We start from the raw sequence: 16,232 nt of genomic DNA on the forward strand, positions 1-16,232 counted from the left end.
TGGGACCCACAGAGTGGGAACAGAGGTAATTCTGCTAATTCCACTTCCAAGGACATGGTATTGCCAGCATAAGGAACTCCCAAAATGCTTAAGGAGTTTGTGAGATTGGGCTCCTTGGACAGCATAGAGATGGTGGGAGAGCGCCTTCCCCAGTGCTGCTCATGCCAGCAGAGCACCCAAACCCATGCTCTTCTGCAATGCCCCCAGCACTGCCCACCACAGAGGTTTGGACCTCTCCTACTGCCATCTTCTTATTTTTCCCCCCTTTTATTTTTCGTGGGCCATGCTCCTCTCTGAAACCCAGAGCTCCTGGGAGCCTGTGAAGGAGCTCTTCAAACCCCGCTCATGCGGGAGGGAACAAATACAAACACTTTTGCAGAGCACAGCTGAAGGCTGGAGGTTTCTCCTCTCTCTCCCCACCATCATGAAAAGGCACCAAATTCTCCTGATCCAGAGGAAGAAGTGTGAGTGGGCAAACTGCATCCCTGTCAGGAGCAGCAGAGCTAAATATAGCACGTTCACACAAAGCCTGAGCGCTGTGGTGGAACAGCATCAATGAACACTGGAGGTAATTAGTGGTTCCCTAATAAAGAGCTGGGAAAGCAGGGGGTGTCCCAGGGGAGAGCAGCATCTCTGCTGAGCACCATGCAGGGGCTTGGGGGGGTCTGCAGGGTGGGCCTGGTAGAATTCCTCCACCGTGTCCCTGTAGAAGTGGCCAGAGCCTCATCTGGGTCTGAATCAGGGAGTCAATCCCCCAGTTTGGCAAGGAATCAGGGAGTCAATCCCCCAGTTCCCAGGGGAAGGGGAAGCAAAGGGAGTGCACAGGCAGCCCTAGGAGGTGCCTGACTGCAGGATGGGGGAGACCCAGGGTGATGAAACTCAGGAGGGATAAAGGCCTGCAATCATTGAGCCGGGAGGAGGTGGGTCATGGTGGCCTTGGTGACTGACCTTGGTGACCTGGTGGCCTCATTTCCCAGGGTGCCAAACAGCCACAGCTCCCCCAGCACTGCCCACATCTCACCTTTGCAATCGGGGTGCTGGCTCAGATGCAAAGGGATCAGCCCTGACACCCCCACGAGCCGCGTTTTCCTGGGAGATGGAGAAAAGGCTTGAGGAGGGATGGGGTGAATGAGCCCGTGGTAGGGAGCTCAGCAGTGTCTCCTCCCATCACCCCAAAGCCCCCACAGCCCCTGCAGCTCCCAATTCCCTGTGGGACCCAAACACAACATCGAGCACTGCACTCACCCCGATCCCTCCCTGTTCCTGCCACCTCCCAGCCCTGGGATGTCCCCAGGTTCCAGAACGTCCCCTGCTCAGGACCCACCTGGGCAGCCCTGCAGCCAGGATGCCAAACTGTGTCACACAGTCAGCACAGAGGGGACTTTGGCCTGGAATGGTCTGGGGTTGTGTTTTCCCCATCACAGGCGGTGCTGAGGGCAATGAAGGGATCCTCTCCCCTCTCTGCCATCCCTATAGCAACCAGAGCCTCTTCCTGTTAAACAAGTGACTCATCAGACACAATTGCACTGATAGCAGGAGCGATGGTTGTGACTTCGAGCTCTGACAAGAGAGTTGATCTTTTGGGAGAAAAAAAAAATTAAAAACAACCCAACAGGGAATTAGCTCAAAACTGGATGGGAAGGTGCAGTCCTGTGTCTCACCTTCCCCACACATCCCACTGCCATCATCCACCCCAAACCCTTCAAATCTGGCAATTTTAAAGTATTTGAAGGATCTTCTCTCACTGCTACTTTCCCCACTCCCTCTGCCCAGTGCCTTTCTGCCATAAATTCATCCGTGGGGGTCTCGGGGGGATGATGTTTCTCAGCCCAGTGACCTCCAGCATCACTGTGGGGAGAGGCACGACACAGCCCTGGGGTGAAACCCCCAGGCAGAGGGAAATCCTCTGGGAACAGACAACTTTCCTGGTTCAAACCCCATCCTGGAGGATGAAGAAGGCATATTGCCCATATATTTAACAGCTCTCTCCTCTGGCTGGGTGTTCATACTCCTGGAAAAGTCTCTTGTATCCTGGGGCAATCTCCCCCTGCTGAGGTGCAGCTCTGGGCAGTGGTGCTGAAGGAGAAAATGAAATGCCCAAAGGGGGAAAAAACCTTCCACACACCCCAAGTTCAGGTGTGTATGGCTCAGGCTGAAGGTTGGGACGAGACCCAGGTTTCTGGCAGGCCCAGCTCTTGGCTTCACCTGCTGGTCTTAACTCAAGCAGATTTTTTTTCTGAGCCAAGCACTTGTTTTATACAAATTATTCCATTTACCAGCAAGCGGCTGTGACCTTTTCTGGTGATGTCACCATGTGTGAGACCAGGGCTCTGCATCCAGGCAATGTAGTCCCCAGCATAATTCCAGGGAATGTGCCTGTGCTCAGGAGGGGAGCCCAGGCTGTGACTCCACACAGGATCCTGTTTAAATGTCAGAAGCCCGAGCTAAAATCAATAAATAGAGAGGACTGGCTGTGCTTGGGCGAGGGGGTGTCGAGCTGCCTTGTGCTTGACTTCAAAGCTGAGACTTGTTCCCTGGGTTTTATGGAACCAGCTTCCTTCCCGCCCAGCAGGGAAGGAACTGGGGAGGCTGGAGGGCCTTTCAGTGTTGCTGCAGGGGGCTTTCCCTGCTGGGTGGGAGAGCTGCCTCCTGCTCCCCGTGGGCCACTGCACCAGGAGGGATCAGCACGGGGGTTTAGCACTTGAAATGGAGTGAAAAATCCACCCCCACCAGCACATGGTGGCTGCAGGTTTCTGTCAGTGCTGATGGATCATCGGCTCCAGGGCAGCCAGTGGCTTTCCTGGACACACCTGGGACCCTCCTGGTCCTCAAAGCTGCATCTCTGCCGTGGCCAGTGTCACAGTGCTCCCAGTGCTCCTCTGGAATGGCTTACTCCATGCCTGGTTTTGGAAATCTCGTGTTGGTGGCAGCAGGTGGCAGGGACACAGCAGGGGGGGATGGCTGCCCAGCACTCAGCTGAAAAAAGACTCCAGGTTTTGTATTTTTTGAAGGATCTTTCTTATTTTTCCCCCATCCAATCTTGTAGAAAACCTTTTTTACCTCCATGCCACTTCAGGTAAATTAGGTTATTGTTAATTATTAATTATCACACTCATTTGCCCTAATATTTTGCCTCTTAGCCTGCACACTCCCTGTGGCTTGATGAATGGCAGTGTAGGGAAACACTGTCACTCCTGATGAGGCAGCAGCCAGAGCAGCACATACAGCCTGGGAGAAGGAGCAAAACACAGTGCAAAAGCCCTTTATTTTGGAAAAAAACACTCTTCCCAGAAGCCCTGTTCTCCAGAGCCAGGGTGACATATGGTGACACGGTATGTGCCAGCAAAGGTGCTTCAGAACATGTTCCTCTGGCTCAGGAAAGCAGCAGAGCTTAAGGATTGGAGCAAAATCATCCATGTGGGAATGATATCACTGGTGAAAGGAGGAAAAATCCTCCCTCTGCTTTGTCCTGAGTGTTTGTTAGGTGGGAATCAGGAGGAGAAGTCAGAGTGAGCCTTCAAATCACCCAGGGCTTCTCCTTCCCTCCTGGCACAGCTGCGGGTCCTGTCCCCGTGCAGGTCCCCCTAAATGGGCAAAGTTCCCAGCAGCTGGATGTCTAATGGCAACAGGGCAGTGAGACACAGTGTCCCCTGTCCCCACTGTCCCCAGGCAGGAGAGCTCATTTTGGGGCAGGAAGCTGGTGCTGGAAAAGCCAATGATCCACCCGTAGCTCTCACCCTGAGTTACCCATAGGTAACTCAGGGTTACAGTGGTGCTGCTGCAGGTGGGATGGCAGAGGTCACTCTTGCAAGCCAGGTCCTCAAAGGGGCCCATTCCACCTACCTGGAGAGACCTTTTTCACCCTGATCGGCTGGTTTTCAACAGACGTGGAGGATTTTATCAGCCAGACTCCTGCCTGCCATCCTCCAGCTCCACCATGAGCACCTCAAACACCCAAACCCACCATGGAGCCCCAGTACTTCCCACCAGGCTGGGATGCTGGACCCCAGCACCAGGAGAAGTCCTCTCTCTCCGGTGGCAGCAGTGAGAAAATGGCCTCATTTCCACCAAGAATTATGCAAAGCCTTGGAATATAGGACTCTCCGCGCTCCCGGCGGCGCGCGGCCCCCGACAGCCCCGATTTGGGGAGGCTGGCGGGCGCAGTGCGCTTGTTTGCCACCCTGATTAGTCAGCACTGCTAATTATAGCTGTGCTTTTCCTTCTTAGAGCTCTTCAAGCACCGTTGGAGTAACAGGGAACAACGGAGGCGCTGGAATAAGGCTGGATCCGCTCGGTGCGGAAATGGTGCCGGGATAAATATGGGGGTGAACGTTCCAACAGAGCGACTTTAAGCCCCTCCTGGGGGTCTCAAGGCAACAAGCTCATAGGTCTGTCACACAGGAGTGGGAGCTTGGGTGGGAAAAGCTCATGTGATGCTGGAATGTGACAACATTTCCCCAAGGAAAAGATTTAAAGCCAATTTTAGTACTTTTAGAGGTAAAAATGATGGAGAATTGGTGAGCTCTGCACCACCTATTGAACAGCAGCCCTTGTGCAAGCTTTGGTTCCCAGCGGGCTCTGCCTGGGACATTACTGATTGCCACCCTGTTTTTAACTTGCCACCCCCTTGTTTTAACCAAAAAAGCACAATTCCTAAGGCAGGAGGAGAGCCAGGTCAAGCCTTGCCGTGGGCTGGCAGCACCCACATCCCTGTGGGGCAGTGCCAAAGGAAGATCCTGTGTCTTGTTCATCACTGAGCTTTACCCAGGGGCCGAAAGCCAAGGAGGGAGATGAGGAATGAAGATGGAAGACGACAAGGGAAAACCTTCTCTGTGCTGAATGGCCTTCCCAGGTGAGGCTGGTGGCCTCTTGCTCTGTAATTATGGTGTCAGGCCTAGGCTGGTGTCTTTGATTAGCTTTGACTTTTGCTCCTTGCTATTGAGTCTAATTTGAATATAGATAAAGCACATTTAACATATTGTCAGAATGGTGTTGCAGGTACCCAGGGAGCTCAGAACCTTAAAAAGTAGAGTCTCAAACATTGAAAATACTGTGTACAGTGGCTCATTCTCACAGACACAATGGGGCAGCTCTGGGGGCAGCGTGCCTTGGTTTAAAAGGGGCCAGATAATGTCATTTTTGTCACTTGTAAACCTCAACCCTCTTGGGGTACCCCAGTGGCACAATTTCCCCTTTCAGACAGACGGACAGATGTGCCAGCCCCGTGCAGCGGCCACGTCCTGGCAGCCCCTCTGCTGTCTGTGTCCAGCACAGGCACCAGCACTGCTGGGAGGGTCTAAGGACATCCTAAAACAACTCTCAGCTCATGGGGCAATACTCTGGAACACAGCTGGGTAGGCAGCACATGGGATGGTCTATGCCCCCCTCACTCTGGGGCCAAAGGCAGAGGAGGATGGGGATGTGTTGGCACAGCCCTGAGACCTCTTTCAGCCCGTTTTGCCACCCAGGCCCTCCCTGGGGATGCAGAGTTCACAGACCAGCCCCGGGCTGGAAGGCCCAGGAGCCTCAGGGCCACTATGCCCGGGTGTGGGGCTGCCTGGGGCACTGGGGCACCAGCAGCACTTCACCTGCTGGGGTCAGCTCCCTCCAGGACCCAGGCAGAGCCTGGGCTGCAGCACGGGAGGAGGAAAAGCTTCTGCCGGTGCTTCCTATGTGCTCCCTTGCACCTGGGGGGAGCACAGACAAATGGGGAGACCCCCCAAACCCTCCTCAGAGACATGGAGCTGCTGCTCCCTGGAGGACAAGCAGCCCCACCGCTGGGATGAGTGCATGGAAAGGGGGCGCTTCCGGAGCACAGCGGGAAAATACCTGCTGGGGACGCAGGAAAAATATCCTGGGATTGTGCCAAACTTGTGGTGGGGTGTCAGGGGGAATAACTGAAGGTGGAGAAGGGATGTGTGGGGTCACCAGGGCCACTATGGAAGAGGTGGGTGTTTGAGAGCATTTCTGCAAGAGAGGCTGGAAAGGGGTGGGATGCTGGAGGGAGCAGGAGCTCCAAGGCACTTCCAGTGAGCCCGTGGGATTTGGGGTCAGCTGAGACCCACCGGGGGGTGTGTCTGTGCAAGAGGCTCAGACAGATGAGAGGATCCAAGGGGCAGACTGGGGCAACTGGGCGTCCGAGGGCACGCCCCGCTCAGCCTCGGTGCCGGCGGGGCCCGGGGCTGCTGCAGCCTCCCCTCGGTCAGGTAGGGCACGTGGCAGCCACTGGCTGGGGCAGCGGGGACATCCCTGCTCAGCCCGGCGGCTGCTCGTGGCCCATCAGCTGAGACCACCCGCACTCATCTCAGCCTGAGGCCCCCGGGGCGGCTCGGACCCCACGGGCGGCACATCCCCTCTGCCGCAGCGGCTCCATCCAGCCCGGCTCCTGCACCCACCTCCTGGCAGACGCCGCTGCCGATGGGAGTCAGGCAGAACTCCTCACCCGCCTCCCCTTTCACGGGCCGTGCGTAATTACCGGGAGCGGGAGCGAATTCATTCAGCTCCTCGCTCGGTTCCCTCCGCCCCTTCTGGTGCCGCTCCTGTCACTCGCACGCACCGCTCGGTCACGCGCCCGGCGGCCCCAGGTAGATGACGATTCAAGTCCCCTGGGATGGGGCTTGGCCTGATTAAGAACCCAGATGCTCCAAACTGGGGCGGTTGGGTTCAGCCAAAATCACTGATATTCGCCTAAATATCTTTGAACATCGGGAGCTGGAAATCCTTCCCAGCACTGAGCTCGCTGCACTGCACAGCTACAGCCTGGAACAGAGAGGGAGATGAAAGAGTGGAGCTGGAGTGTTATGAAACCAATAGGAAAGGAGGGAGAAGGTGTAGCTGAAATCCCGTGGATCCAGGAGCTGAGCATTCCTGCTTTGATGATTCTGCTCCCGACCTGAATCATGGAGCCATTTATGGCTGGAAAAAGAATAGTGCCTTTGGGATTTGTTCCCTTCCGGGCTGATCCTTTCCCAAATAGTCAGGAAGGAAGCTTTGGGAATGAATGAGTGGGGGGGTGCTGTGGTGAGGGACAGACCCCCAGCCCTTGGGCAGGTGTCCCCTCACAGGGGGGCAGGGGCAGGGCTGGGCAGCCCACAGGAAGCTCCTAGGTGTGGATCCTCCTCATCCCAGCTTTCCGCTGGCTGGAGGGAAGCCTCTGTGGGGCGAAGGCTCTGGGGTGCGATGTCTCCCCAGAGGAGGGATGCAGCTGCCCAGCCTGGTTGCACAGGACCCCCGAACCCCTCCAGCTGCCGTCTCCTGGGGGCACAGGAGGGCTGGCGGTGCCGTCCCTGGACATCGTCCTTGAAGATCGGGGCGTCGGAGCCGCGCCACGCCGTGTCACCCCCTCCTTTCCCATCCCCGGCGTCCCTCGGCACAGGCGGTAAAAATAAACCCTGCGAGGCGCCGGGGCCTGGCTCCAGCCCAAAGCTGCATCCGCAGGACGCGGGTGCAGCGGGCCCCGACCTTGGGGAGGTGCGTCGGGGTGGCGGGAGGAGAGCTCATGAATGAACGATCGGCGGGGCGGGTGCGCGCACCCCCCTCGTGCCTGCGGGTGTGGATGTGGATGTGGAGCAGGGAGCCAGCCTTGTTGTTATTCTGATCACAGCGGCTCTGATTCACAGACTTGGATCATGAATATAAGTGAAGACTTTGACGTCAGAGTTGAGATTTATCAGCAGATCCAATGGGGCAGGAATATTAAGTGCAAGTCGATGCCAGCTCTCTGCCAACGCTATTAGCGATGCTCACCGAGGAATGAGGCTTCGCACCAAGGGCTGGAAGGACTGAGAAGGAAAAAAATAAAAACGTGGGGGGAACAAGCTGATCCTCGTGCATTAAAACCAGGTAAAACAACAACCCCCGGCGTCGCGGCTGCATGCGGGATGGGGCGATGGTGGCGGCGGGGGACGGCAGCGGCTGGGGGCAGAGCCCCCCCGACCTTCACACCTCGGCTGCCCACCCTGGGAGGGGGGATTTGCTCTGCCGAGCAGGGCAGGATGTTGCAGCCGGCTGGGAGCATCTTGCACCAGCCTTTTCCAAAGCAGGGGAAGGGAGGGAGGAAGGAGAAAGTTAATGCAGGCTGTCCCTTGCCGCTGCCTTCTCCTTCCATCGGCGGCTCCGCATACAGGCGCTGGCCTATTAATAGTGTTTATTTTTACTCACTGCACGCAAAAAAGAAAGGGCTGCGGGAGGGGCTGGGGGGGCTGCGCTATAAATAGGTAGCAAAGGTGGCCGTGCCCCGGGGAGGGGAGGAGGAGGAGGGGGCGGCCAGTTCTTCACCGGGTGCGCAGCGGCTGCGGACCCTGCGTGGAGCCGAGCGCACGGAGGCGGGTGCGGGCAGCGGGGTGATGAGTTGTGCTCGGCCTCAGCCCGGCGGGAGGAGCGGGTGATAGCGAGAGAGAGCGGCCAGGGGTGCGTGTGGGGTGGGGGGGACGGCGAAGCCTGGGCCGGGAGGTTGGATCCCAGGAAAGCTGCAGTGGGGCTGGGGGGAGGCGGGCGGGGATGCGGCGGGCGGGGGCGGCCGGTGCGGGACGCGGAGTGGGGTGTCCCTGGGCCGGGCTCTCCGGAGCCCGGTGTGGGGCTCGGGGGGGATGTCCCGGGGCTTGGTGCGGGGCACGGTGCGGGGGTCTCCGGGGCGCGGGGTGGGCTCGATGAGGGGCTCCCCGGGCTCAGTGAGGGGCTCCCCGGGTTCGGTGTTGCTCTCAGCGCGGGGGTCCCCGGCTCAGTGCGGGGGTCGGCGGCTTTCCCCGGGCTCAGTGCGGGGCTCGCCGGGCTCGGTGCGGGGCTCGGGGCTCTCCCCGGTGGCGGTGGCGGTGCCGGTGCCTCCCCTGACCTCCCCTCTCGCTCTCTCCCCAGCGATGCTGCACGGCCCCGCCGCCATGGGGGAGCCGTGGCCGCCGCAGCCGCAGCAGCAGCGGCTCCCGGGCCCCGGGAACGCTTCGGAGCCCCCCGCCTGGCCCTCGGCGGCGGGCGGGCCGGGCACGGCGGCGCCGGGCGGCGGAGGGGCCGCGGGGGTCGTGAGCCCCTGGGACATCGCGCTGTGCGCCACGGGCACGGCGGTGGCCGGCGAGAACGCGCTGGTGCTCGCCGTGCTGTTCTACACGCCGAGCCTGCGGGCGCCCATGTTCCTGCTGATCGGCAGCCTGGCGCTGGCCGACCTGCTGGCCGGGCTGGGGCTGGTGGCCAACTTCGCCGTGCGGTACCTGCTGCGGCCGCCCAGCGAGGCGGCGGAGCTGGCGGCCGCGGGGCTGCTGCTCGCCGCCTTCTCCGCCTCCGTCTGCAGCCTCCTGGCCATCACCGTGGACCGCTACCTGTCGCTGTACAACGCGCTCACCTACCACAGCGAGCGCACGCTGGGCTTCACCTGCGCCATGGTGCTGCTGATGTGGCTGCTGTGCCTGGGCGTGGGGCTGCTGCCCCTCCTGGGCTGGAACTGCCTGCGGGACCAGAGCGCCTGCAGCATCCTGCGGCCCGTCACCAAGGACAACGCGGCCGTGCTGGCCGTCACCTTCCTCCTCCTCTTCGCCCTCATGATGCAGCTCTACCTGCAGATCTGCAAGATCGCCTTCCGGCACGCCCAGCAGATCGCCGTGCAGCACCAGTTCATCGCCACGGCGCAGGCCACCTCCACCCGCAAAGGGCTCTCCACGCTCTCGCTCATCCTCGGCACCTTTGCCCTGTGCTGGATCCCCTTCGCCATCTACTCCCTGGTGGCCGATTCCAGTTACCCCGCGGTCTACACCTACTCCCTGGCGCTGCCCGCCACCTGCAACTCCCTCATCAACCCCATCATTTACGCCTTCAGAAACCCAGACATCCAGAAGTCCCTCTGGCTGGCCTGCTGCGGGTGCATCCCCTCCACGTTCTCCTCCAGACCAAGGACATCGAGCGATGTGTGAGGACTGAGCACGGAGCCAGAGGTGCTCCCTTGCTCTCCTCCTCCTTCTCTTTTTCCCCTCTGTCGTTATTGTTTCCTACCGGGAGGGACCCCCCGGTCAGCACATCTCGTTCCATGGAAAGATGGCCAAAAAGAGAAAAAGGGAAAAAGAAGGGGGAAAGAAAGAGAGAGAGTAGAATGATAATGGTTTCCTTTAGAAATGTTATTTTCTTACGCATTTTATTTTTTATTTAAAAACACAAAACACCAAAAAAAAAAAAAAAAAAGAAAAGAAAGAAAGAATGAAAAGGAAAGAAAAAGGATCCTCGTACGATGGTGTTTATCTGCTCTCGGGGTAAGGAGCCAGGCGAGCAGCGGGCCCCGTCCGGGTGGTCCCACGCCTCGAGGCACATCCCACGGGAAGGCCACAGGAGCGGGCGGGGGCAGGTGTCACGTACCCCCCGGCGGGGCTGGTCCCCACGCGTGGGGTTGTTACGCGGGGCGCCCACTCCCCTGAAATCAGGTCTTGCGATGCTATGCAATAACGGGGGGGGGCGTTCAGCACCGCAGAGGGGACAGCTCCGGCCGGGGGGCGGGCTGAGGGGACCCGCGGGGGGCACGGGGACTCTCTGTGTCTGTGTCGTTTGTGAAGCACTTCGAGAACCTGCGGGGCAAAAGGCTCTTTGGGTTGTTTGGGCTGTCGCAGGGATGGAGGTACCCAGGGAATCCATTCCGTCCTTCCCCCCCCCCGCAAAGGTGACTGGGGCAGGGGGAGGGCTGATGGTGTGTGGGTGGGGAGGGCAGTTGGGGTGCACCCCAAAGTCTGGGAGGCCAAGGAAGGGCTCTCCTGTCCGACTGGGGCTGTGGGGTGATGCTCTCCCCCCTCTGCACTCCCTTCCACACCAGTCGTTTACATGGGGAGGGATTTTGATCCAAAGAGGGGTCCAGGCTTGCTGGGGTCCCCAAGAGGGAAGCCTTGTAATCACACACGTTATTCCTGATGCTGCCAATTTAACTCGCTTCGTTAGAGAAGCAACGGGCCCCTCCCATTCCCCTACTGTCTGATGTGCTTTGTGGTGTTAGTGAGACAGATGAAGTGTCCTTTGCCTTGTGCTTTCTTTTGGCCGGGCGGTGGAAGTGCATTCACTTGCAGAGCAGGGAACGAAGCAACGCTCACGGGATGGCAGGGCCCGGGGTGGAGCAGCCAGGGTGGCTCAGGGCACAGGCAGGGGGTGCTGCTCCAGGGCCTGGCGTGGGAACAACTCTGGAGAACCCTCACCAGCTGAGCCTGGTATCCCAAACATTCTGCTTTCCTTTAGAGAAATTGCTGCGGTGTTGGACAGGGACTTTGGACAAGGGCCTGGAGGGACTTTGGACACAGGGAATGGCTTCCCACTGCCAGAGGGCAGGGTTAGATGGGAGACTGGGGAGGAATTCTTCCCTGTGAGGGTGGGGAGGCCCTGGCGCAGGTTGCCCAGAGAAGCTGTGGCTGCCCCATCCCTGGAAGTGTCCAAGGCCAGGTTGGACAGGGCTTGGAGCAACCTGGGCTAGTGGAAGAAATGTCCTTGCTTTGTGTGTCTGCAGTGGGTACAAAGGCACTTTATGGCTGGGTACAGACAGACCCAAGTGTATTTTCTCCCTGGATCTGTGCAATGACTCTCTTGCTCCTTGGAGCTTAGTGCACATGAGAAAGCTGTGAATCTCCAAAGTGTGCCTGGAGCTTGGATTTACTGTCTGCCTTTGAAAGGTGGCCACACTCTCAGTTTTTTGTTTTTGTGGTTTTGTTTTTTTTTCATTTCCTTTCTCTTTTAAATACCTTGGGCAAGGGGCAGTAGGCACAATATTGAATCAATGTAAGCTTTAAAGTAAATAGATTAATTTAACAAAGAGTAATATTTATACAAACACTCTGCTGATTTTATTTCTTCTGGTTTCATAAGTGCAGCCAGGTCCCTGCAGATCCTCAATGCGAAAAATTCAATAGCTTAAACCATTTTTGAAACATTGTGAACATTTTGAAATGATTTTATACAACCACCCTATCTAGGAGGTGGGATTTGTTTCTCTGGGCAACTCATTTTATGTCTCTGGGTGAAATGTAGTTTAACTAATCAACTCTAGAGAAACTTTAGCATGAAAAACAGTTGTATTCTCTTGGCTTTCCAGTAATCCCCTTATTTCTGAAGAGCTTGATTTTAACAAGCTTTTTTTAGTTGTATACTTGAAACTTGTCTCAGTTTGAGGGATCCACTGACAAACTTTGCCAAAGTCAAATAAGAATCAATGGAAAATAATTCACACACACACCCCCCCTCCATGTCTCTCCACAGCAATAGGTGAAGGATTTGGGAAGTGAGAGCTAAAGCTGAGCACACAGTTCCTGCCAGACAGCTGAGGTCGAGAGCAGGTGGGGATGTCTTCACTGAGACCCAGGGTACTCACCCAAACCCCTCTACAGCAACTTTGTCAAACTCTGCTGCCTGAATTCTGGTCCTTGCATGAAGGAGACACTGATTCTGTTGCTCTGACCCAGCTCACAGATGTGGCACAAGTATATTCTCTGTGCTCAGAGTCGGTGTAAAATCACAACCTAATTTTTTCTCAAGTGATGGTTTAGTTTCTCTCTCTTTGAGATGTCCATAGAAGTTGTTAAAAACACTTGCTAGGTTTCAGGGAAAGTCTCAAGAATTCTCCTCTAAAAACTGTTTTGTTAAATTGGCATTTCTGCAGTCTTTCCACTAAGTAAAAGTAAATGTATTTTCTGGGTCTTTTATTTTCCTTTGCTGTTTTTTCTCTCCTTTCTTTTTAATCAGTGGAAAGGAGAGAAAACAAGGAGGAGTGAGGCAGAAGGTAAAGAAGTTTAGGTTCACCTGCCATGCAATGTGTTGTGGAAATCTCTGACCTTTTTACTGCATCTTTGCTTTGGCACTTTGTTTTTGGCTTGATTTTGTTCTGTTTTTGTTTTTCATTAAGAAAATCTTCTACTGGAAAAGTTTCAAGTGACAGTGTTGGACATCAGTGAGGATGCTGGATGTTGGATCCTCCTTATATTGGACATGAGGAGGCCTGACTTAAAACCTTAAAATCTTTAGGAAGTTAGTGGTGCTGTGAGCAGGGTGGGAATGCCCTGTGTTTGGGATGCTTCAGTGTTGGCTTTGGGACACGTTTAGGATGAAATACTGGGCCTGACTTTGGATGAGTTGCCACAAAAAAGGAGCAGCTCCCATGAATGCAATGGTATCACATGTGGATGAGGCAACAATGATAAGGAAGCACTGGAAAACAAAATGGGTTTTCCAGCTGGTTTTCAGTCCAGTGAATCATCTGTGGATTCCCTGTGGATCCAAAACATATTCCAATGTGGTGAAAAGAGCCAAGCAGCCCCTATCTAGCTGCTGGCTTCCATGAGATCACAGAGCAACTGGAGTGTCCCATTGCTCTCCACTTCCTGGTATCAGATGTGTTGTCAGGGTTAGGCTGGATTCCCTTGTCACGAGGAAAGCTGAGATCTATAAAAGCCATTGTGCCATTCAGATGATCCAGGGGGACAATGGTAGTTCTGCAAAGCACAAGGTCTTTGCTGGTTGGAAATTTGCAGGTGCCCTTTGATTTTCACAGAGCCTCCATGGCCACTCTGGGTGGGAACTGGACCTGCCTGGAGAGGGCTGCTTGGTATTTAACTGGGGAGAGCTCTGTGTCCTCACCCTGGCACAGACCTTGCCATTGTACCTTCAAAAACTGACTTTTGCAAATTGCATTTGATAAAAGATGAAGGATCAGAGCTTGGCCCTGCTTAGATTCATGTCACTGCTGGACTCTACAGGAGCTGGTGTAGATCCACAGCAGCAGAAACATGCAGAAAACTGGTCCTGAGGTGTGAGGAAAATTGATACCTTAGGTATCCAACCAGCCCCAAGCCTATGGCAGAGATCAGTGTAGCCAGGAAAGGAATCCACTGCTTATTTGGGTGATTTATTTACAGGTTTCTGTGTGCCTTTGGCTTTTCCACCATGACTTGGTGGCCAGCAGAATGCAGGTGTGAAGTGCTTTTGTCATTGGTGGTTGGCTGTTGAGGGGATGAAGAAAGAGTGAAGAGGAGAAAGAAAGAGAAAACATTCCTGGAATACACTGTGACAAGGGCAGGGCCACCCTTGGGTGGGACAAAACCACAGCTCCATGAGCGCCCTGAGGTTTGTGGAGATGTGCCAAGGGTGGGTGTGAGCTTGTGCATTTACAACAAGCCCTTGTTGTCACAGCATGTTTTGACTGAGAAATAAAAACAAAACAAAACAAAACAACCCCCCCCCCCCCCCCCCCGTAGAATGTACAGGCTCTACCAACAAAGCTGCATGGTTTTATTTGGGTTTTGTTTTCCATTTTGGTCAGTTTGGGACTCTGAGCAGTGAGAACATCTCTCTTTAGCCAACTTTGTACCAGCAACCAGCAGGAAATATCTCAAGGGTCTCACTCCTGATGTGGCAGCCCCAACTGGTTCATGTCAAAGAGTTTGAATTGAACTTTGAATGAAACACCAAGAAACCATTACTGTTCTCAGTAGGTGATGAAGTACCTCTTTCTTGTAGAAGCATCAAATTTGGGGTGGGGAGGTCTTTAAAAAGCCATTGGTCCTGGTAATCACTTGTGTTGGTGTGTTCTGACCAGCATCGAGGACTCACGTCATTGTTACTGGTGAATTAGAGTTCACTTTAATTGTCAGGAATAATTGTTGAATGCACATGGTATTTCCTTGTAACTCCTCTTGTTCATGCACAGTCTTTCCTCTTGTTGAGGTGAGACAGCTTCACCCGAACCATTTGTACCTCTCCTGTTCCCAATGCAGTTCCTACTGCAAGCTCCCCTGAAAGCTGCCCTTCCTGCTGTCCTGCAACCCCAGGAATGGAGCTTTCCCATTCCTACTGGAAATCTCTGCAATACAGAGCATTATAGAGGTAAAATGGGGTTTTCAGTAGAGAAGACCCAAATCAGAAGAGGTGGGCCAAAGCTCTTCTGTCCCTGACTTTGAGGGATGTGATTAAATTGTCTCCAACTCCAAGGGTAACAGTTGCCTTCACAAACTCTGCTTGATGCCAACCCCCCCCTGTTATCCCCTCCCTGCTGGAGGATGCTGCCGTGGGCAGGATGCTGGATGTCTGACAGCACGTTGTGTCACTGAGCACTGAAACCACAAGCACAGGTTTATGGCCTTATTGCAGGATCTGAGAGCTGGAAAACAGCAGGCTGGTCCCAGGGAAAGCTCTTCTCCAGCTGGGAAGTACCTGGCTGAGGATGAGGCAGTGCTGGCTGCTTGTCCTTCTAGCCAGGCCTCCAGGCTCTGCCTGGCCTTTCTACATCACACACTGAGAGGACTGGGCTTGTTCCTGATGTCCCGTGTGAGCAGGACAAAATACATCAGCCCCCAGCACACAGAGCATCCTCCCTGCAAAGTGAATCCTCCAGCTCGGAGGGAGAGATGAGTTTCTGGTGGCAAAGCCCAGCTGGAGACTCACCCGGAGCCCAGTCCTGCTCTCCAGTCACCCCCCAGGGCTCTGAGCCCCAGGTCAGGCTGGCCAGGCTTCCGTGTCCGTCGGAGCCGCTGTCACAGCACAGACGGACAGACCGGGAACCCATCACCCTGTCCCAGACGATTCCCCAGGAACCAGGTCATTCCTCAGCAATCAGGGCAGCGACTTGTCTTGCTGTCAGTGTTTTCACGAGCCTTTTAACTTGACTGGGAAAGCTGATCTCAAAGAAAAATGTACAGTTATCATTCACCTATGATTAAATCAAGCCCCGTTGATGCACTTTATGACCGAGTGAAAACAAATCAATGCTGTTATTGCACTGTATCTCTATTGTGTATAATATTATACATTCATCTGTAAGAGTAATTTATTTTTATTACTGTAAATAAAACTGTTAAAGTGATTTGTCAAGAGGATATTCAAAAATAGGGGGAAGAGGGTTAAAATTAAAACATTTGAAGATCTGGGCTCCTGTCCCAGGTATGTGCCATACTGTGTGTGTGCCAGTGTTTTTATTTCAGCCCAGGCAAGTCTAGAACAGGGCTCTGCTTTCCCTCACCCAGGACTTGGATCAGGATGAGCTGGATGAGAAAAGGAACCACTCGAGAGATTGAGGGGTTGGGAAGGAGCAGCTCCTGCTGCTCAGAGCCTCCAAGCATGAGGATGGAGGCTTTTCCATCAGCAAGCCATTCTCTGCCCTCTGATTAGGGAGTCGGGGATTAAACACCCATGGGAATTAGTTGATCTTTGAGGGCTTGATTCTCCAAATGAAGGGTTATAAAGAGATCACAGCTTTCTGCTGCTTCTTCTGTGTCCCAGGCTCTGAAAGAGGAGGG

General features: G+C 55.0%; 1 protein-coding gene and 1 long non-coding RNA gene across 4 annotated transcripts; one reads left to right on the forward strand and one right to left on the reverse strand.

Moving 5' to 3' along the window:
* Positions 1 to 7,635: 7,635 nt before the first annotated feature.
* On the reverse strand, positions 7,636 to 9,425 carry LOC135421620 (uncharacterized). Its single transcript, XR_010434127.1, has 2 exons — positions 9,336 to 9,425; positions 7,636 to 7,781 (listed from the first exon to the last, which is right to left on the reverse strand). It is a non-coding gene; the product is annotated as an uncharacterized LOC135421620 (long non-coding RNA).
* On the forward strand, positions 7,742 to 15,888 carry LOC135421618 (G-protein coupled receptor 12-like). Of its 3 annotated transcripts, none has more exons than XM_064670221.1 (2): positions 7,742 to 7,842; positions 8,854 to 15,888. In XM_064670221.1, the coding sequence occupies exon 2, from the start codon at positions 8,856 to 8,858 to the stop codon at positions 9,894 to 9,896; it is 1,041 nt and encodes a 346-aa protein (XP_064526291.1). In that variant the 5' UTR covers positions 7,742 to 7,842; positions 8,854 to 8,855; the 3' UTR covers positions 9,897 to 15,888. The 3 variants fall into 3 exon arrangements, with proteins under 3 accessions (XP_064526291.1, XP_064526292.1, XP_064526290.1); XM_064670222.1 differs by lacking the exon at positions 7,742 to 7,842 and adding an exon at positions 7,880 to 8,409; XM_064670220.1 differs by lacking the exon at positions 7,742 to 7,842 and having other exon boundaries at positions 8,574 to 15,888.
* Positions 15,889 to 16,232: the final 344 nt, after the last annotated feature.

Source organism: Pseudopipra pipra, chromosome 13, assembly GCF_036250125.1.
Source record: "Pseudopipra pipra isolate bDixPip1 chromosome 13, bDixPip1.hap1, whole genome shotgun sequence".
In the NCBI taxonomy this organism is placed as follows: Eukaryota; Metazoa; Chordata; class Aves; order Passeriformes; family Pipridae; genus Pseudopipra; species Pseudopipra pipra.

Excerpts from the sequence above, each read along its gene's own strand:
- LOC135421618 (XM_064670220.1), top strand. The coding sequence starts at position 8,589 with ATGTCCCGGGGCTTGGTGCGGGGCACGGTGCGGGGGTCTCCGGGGCGC.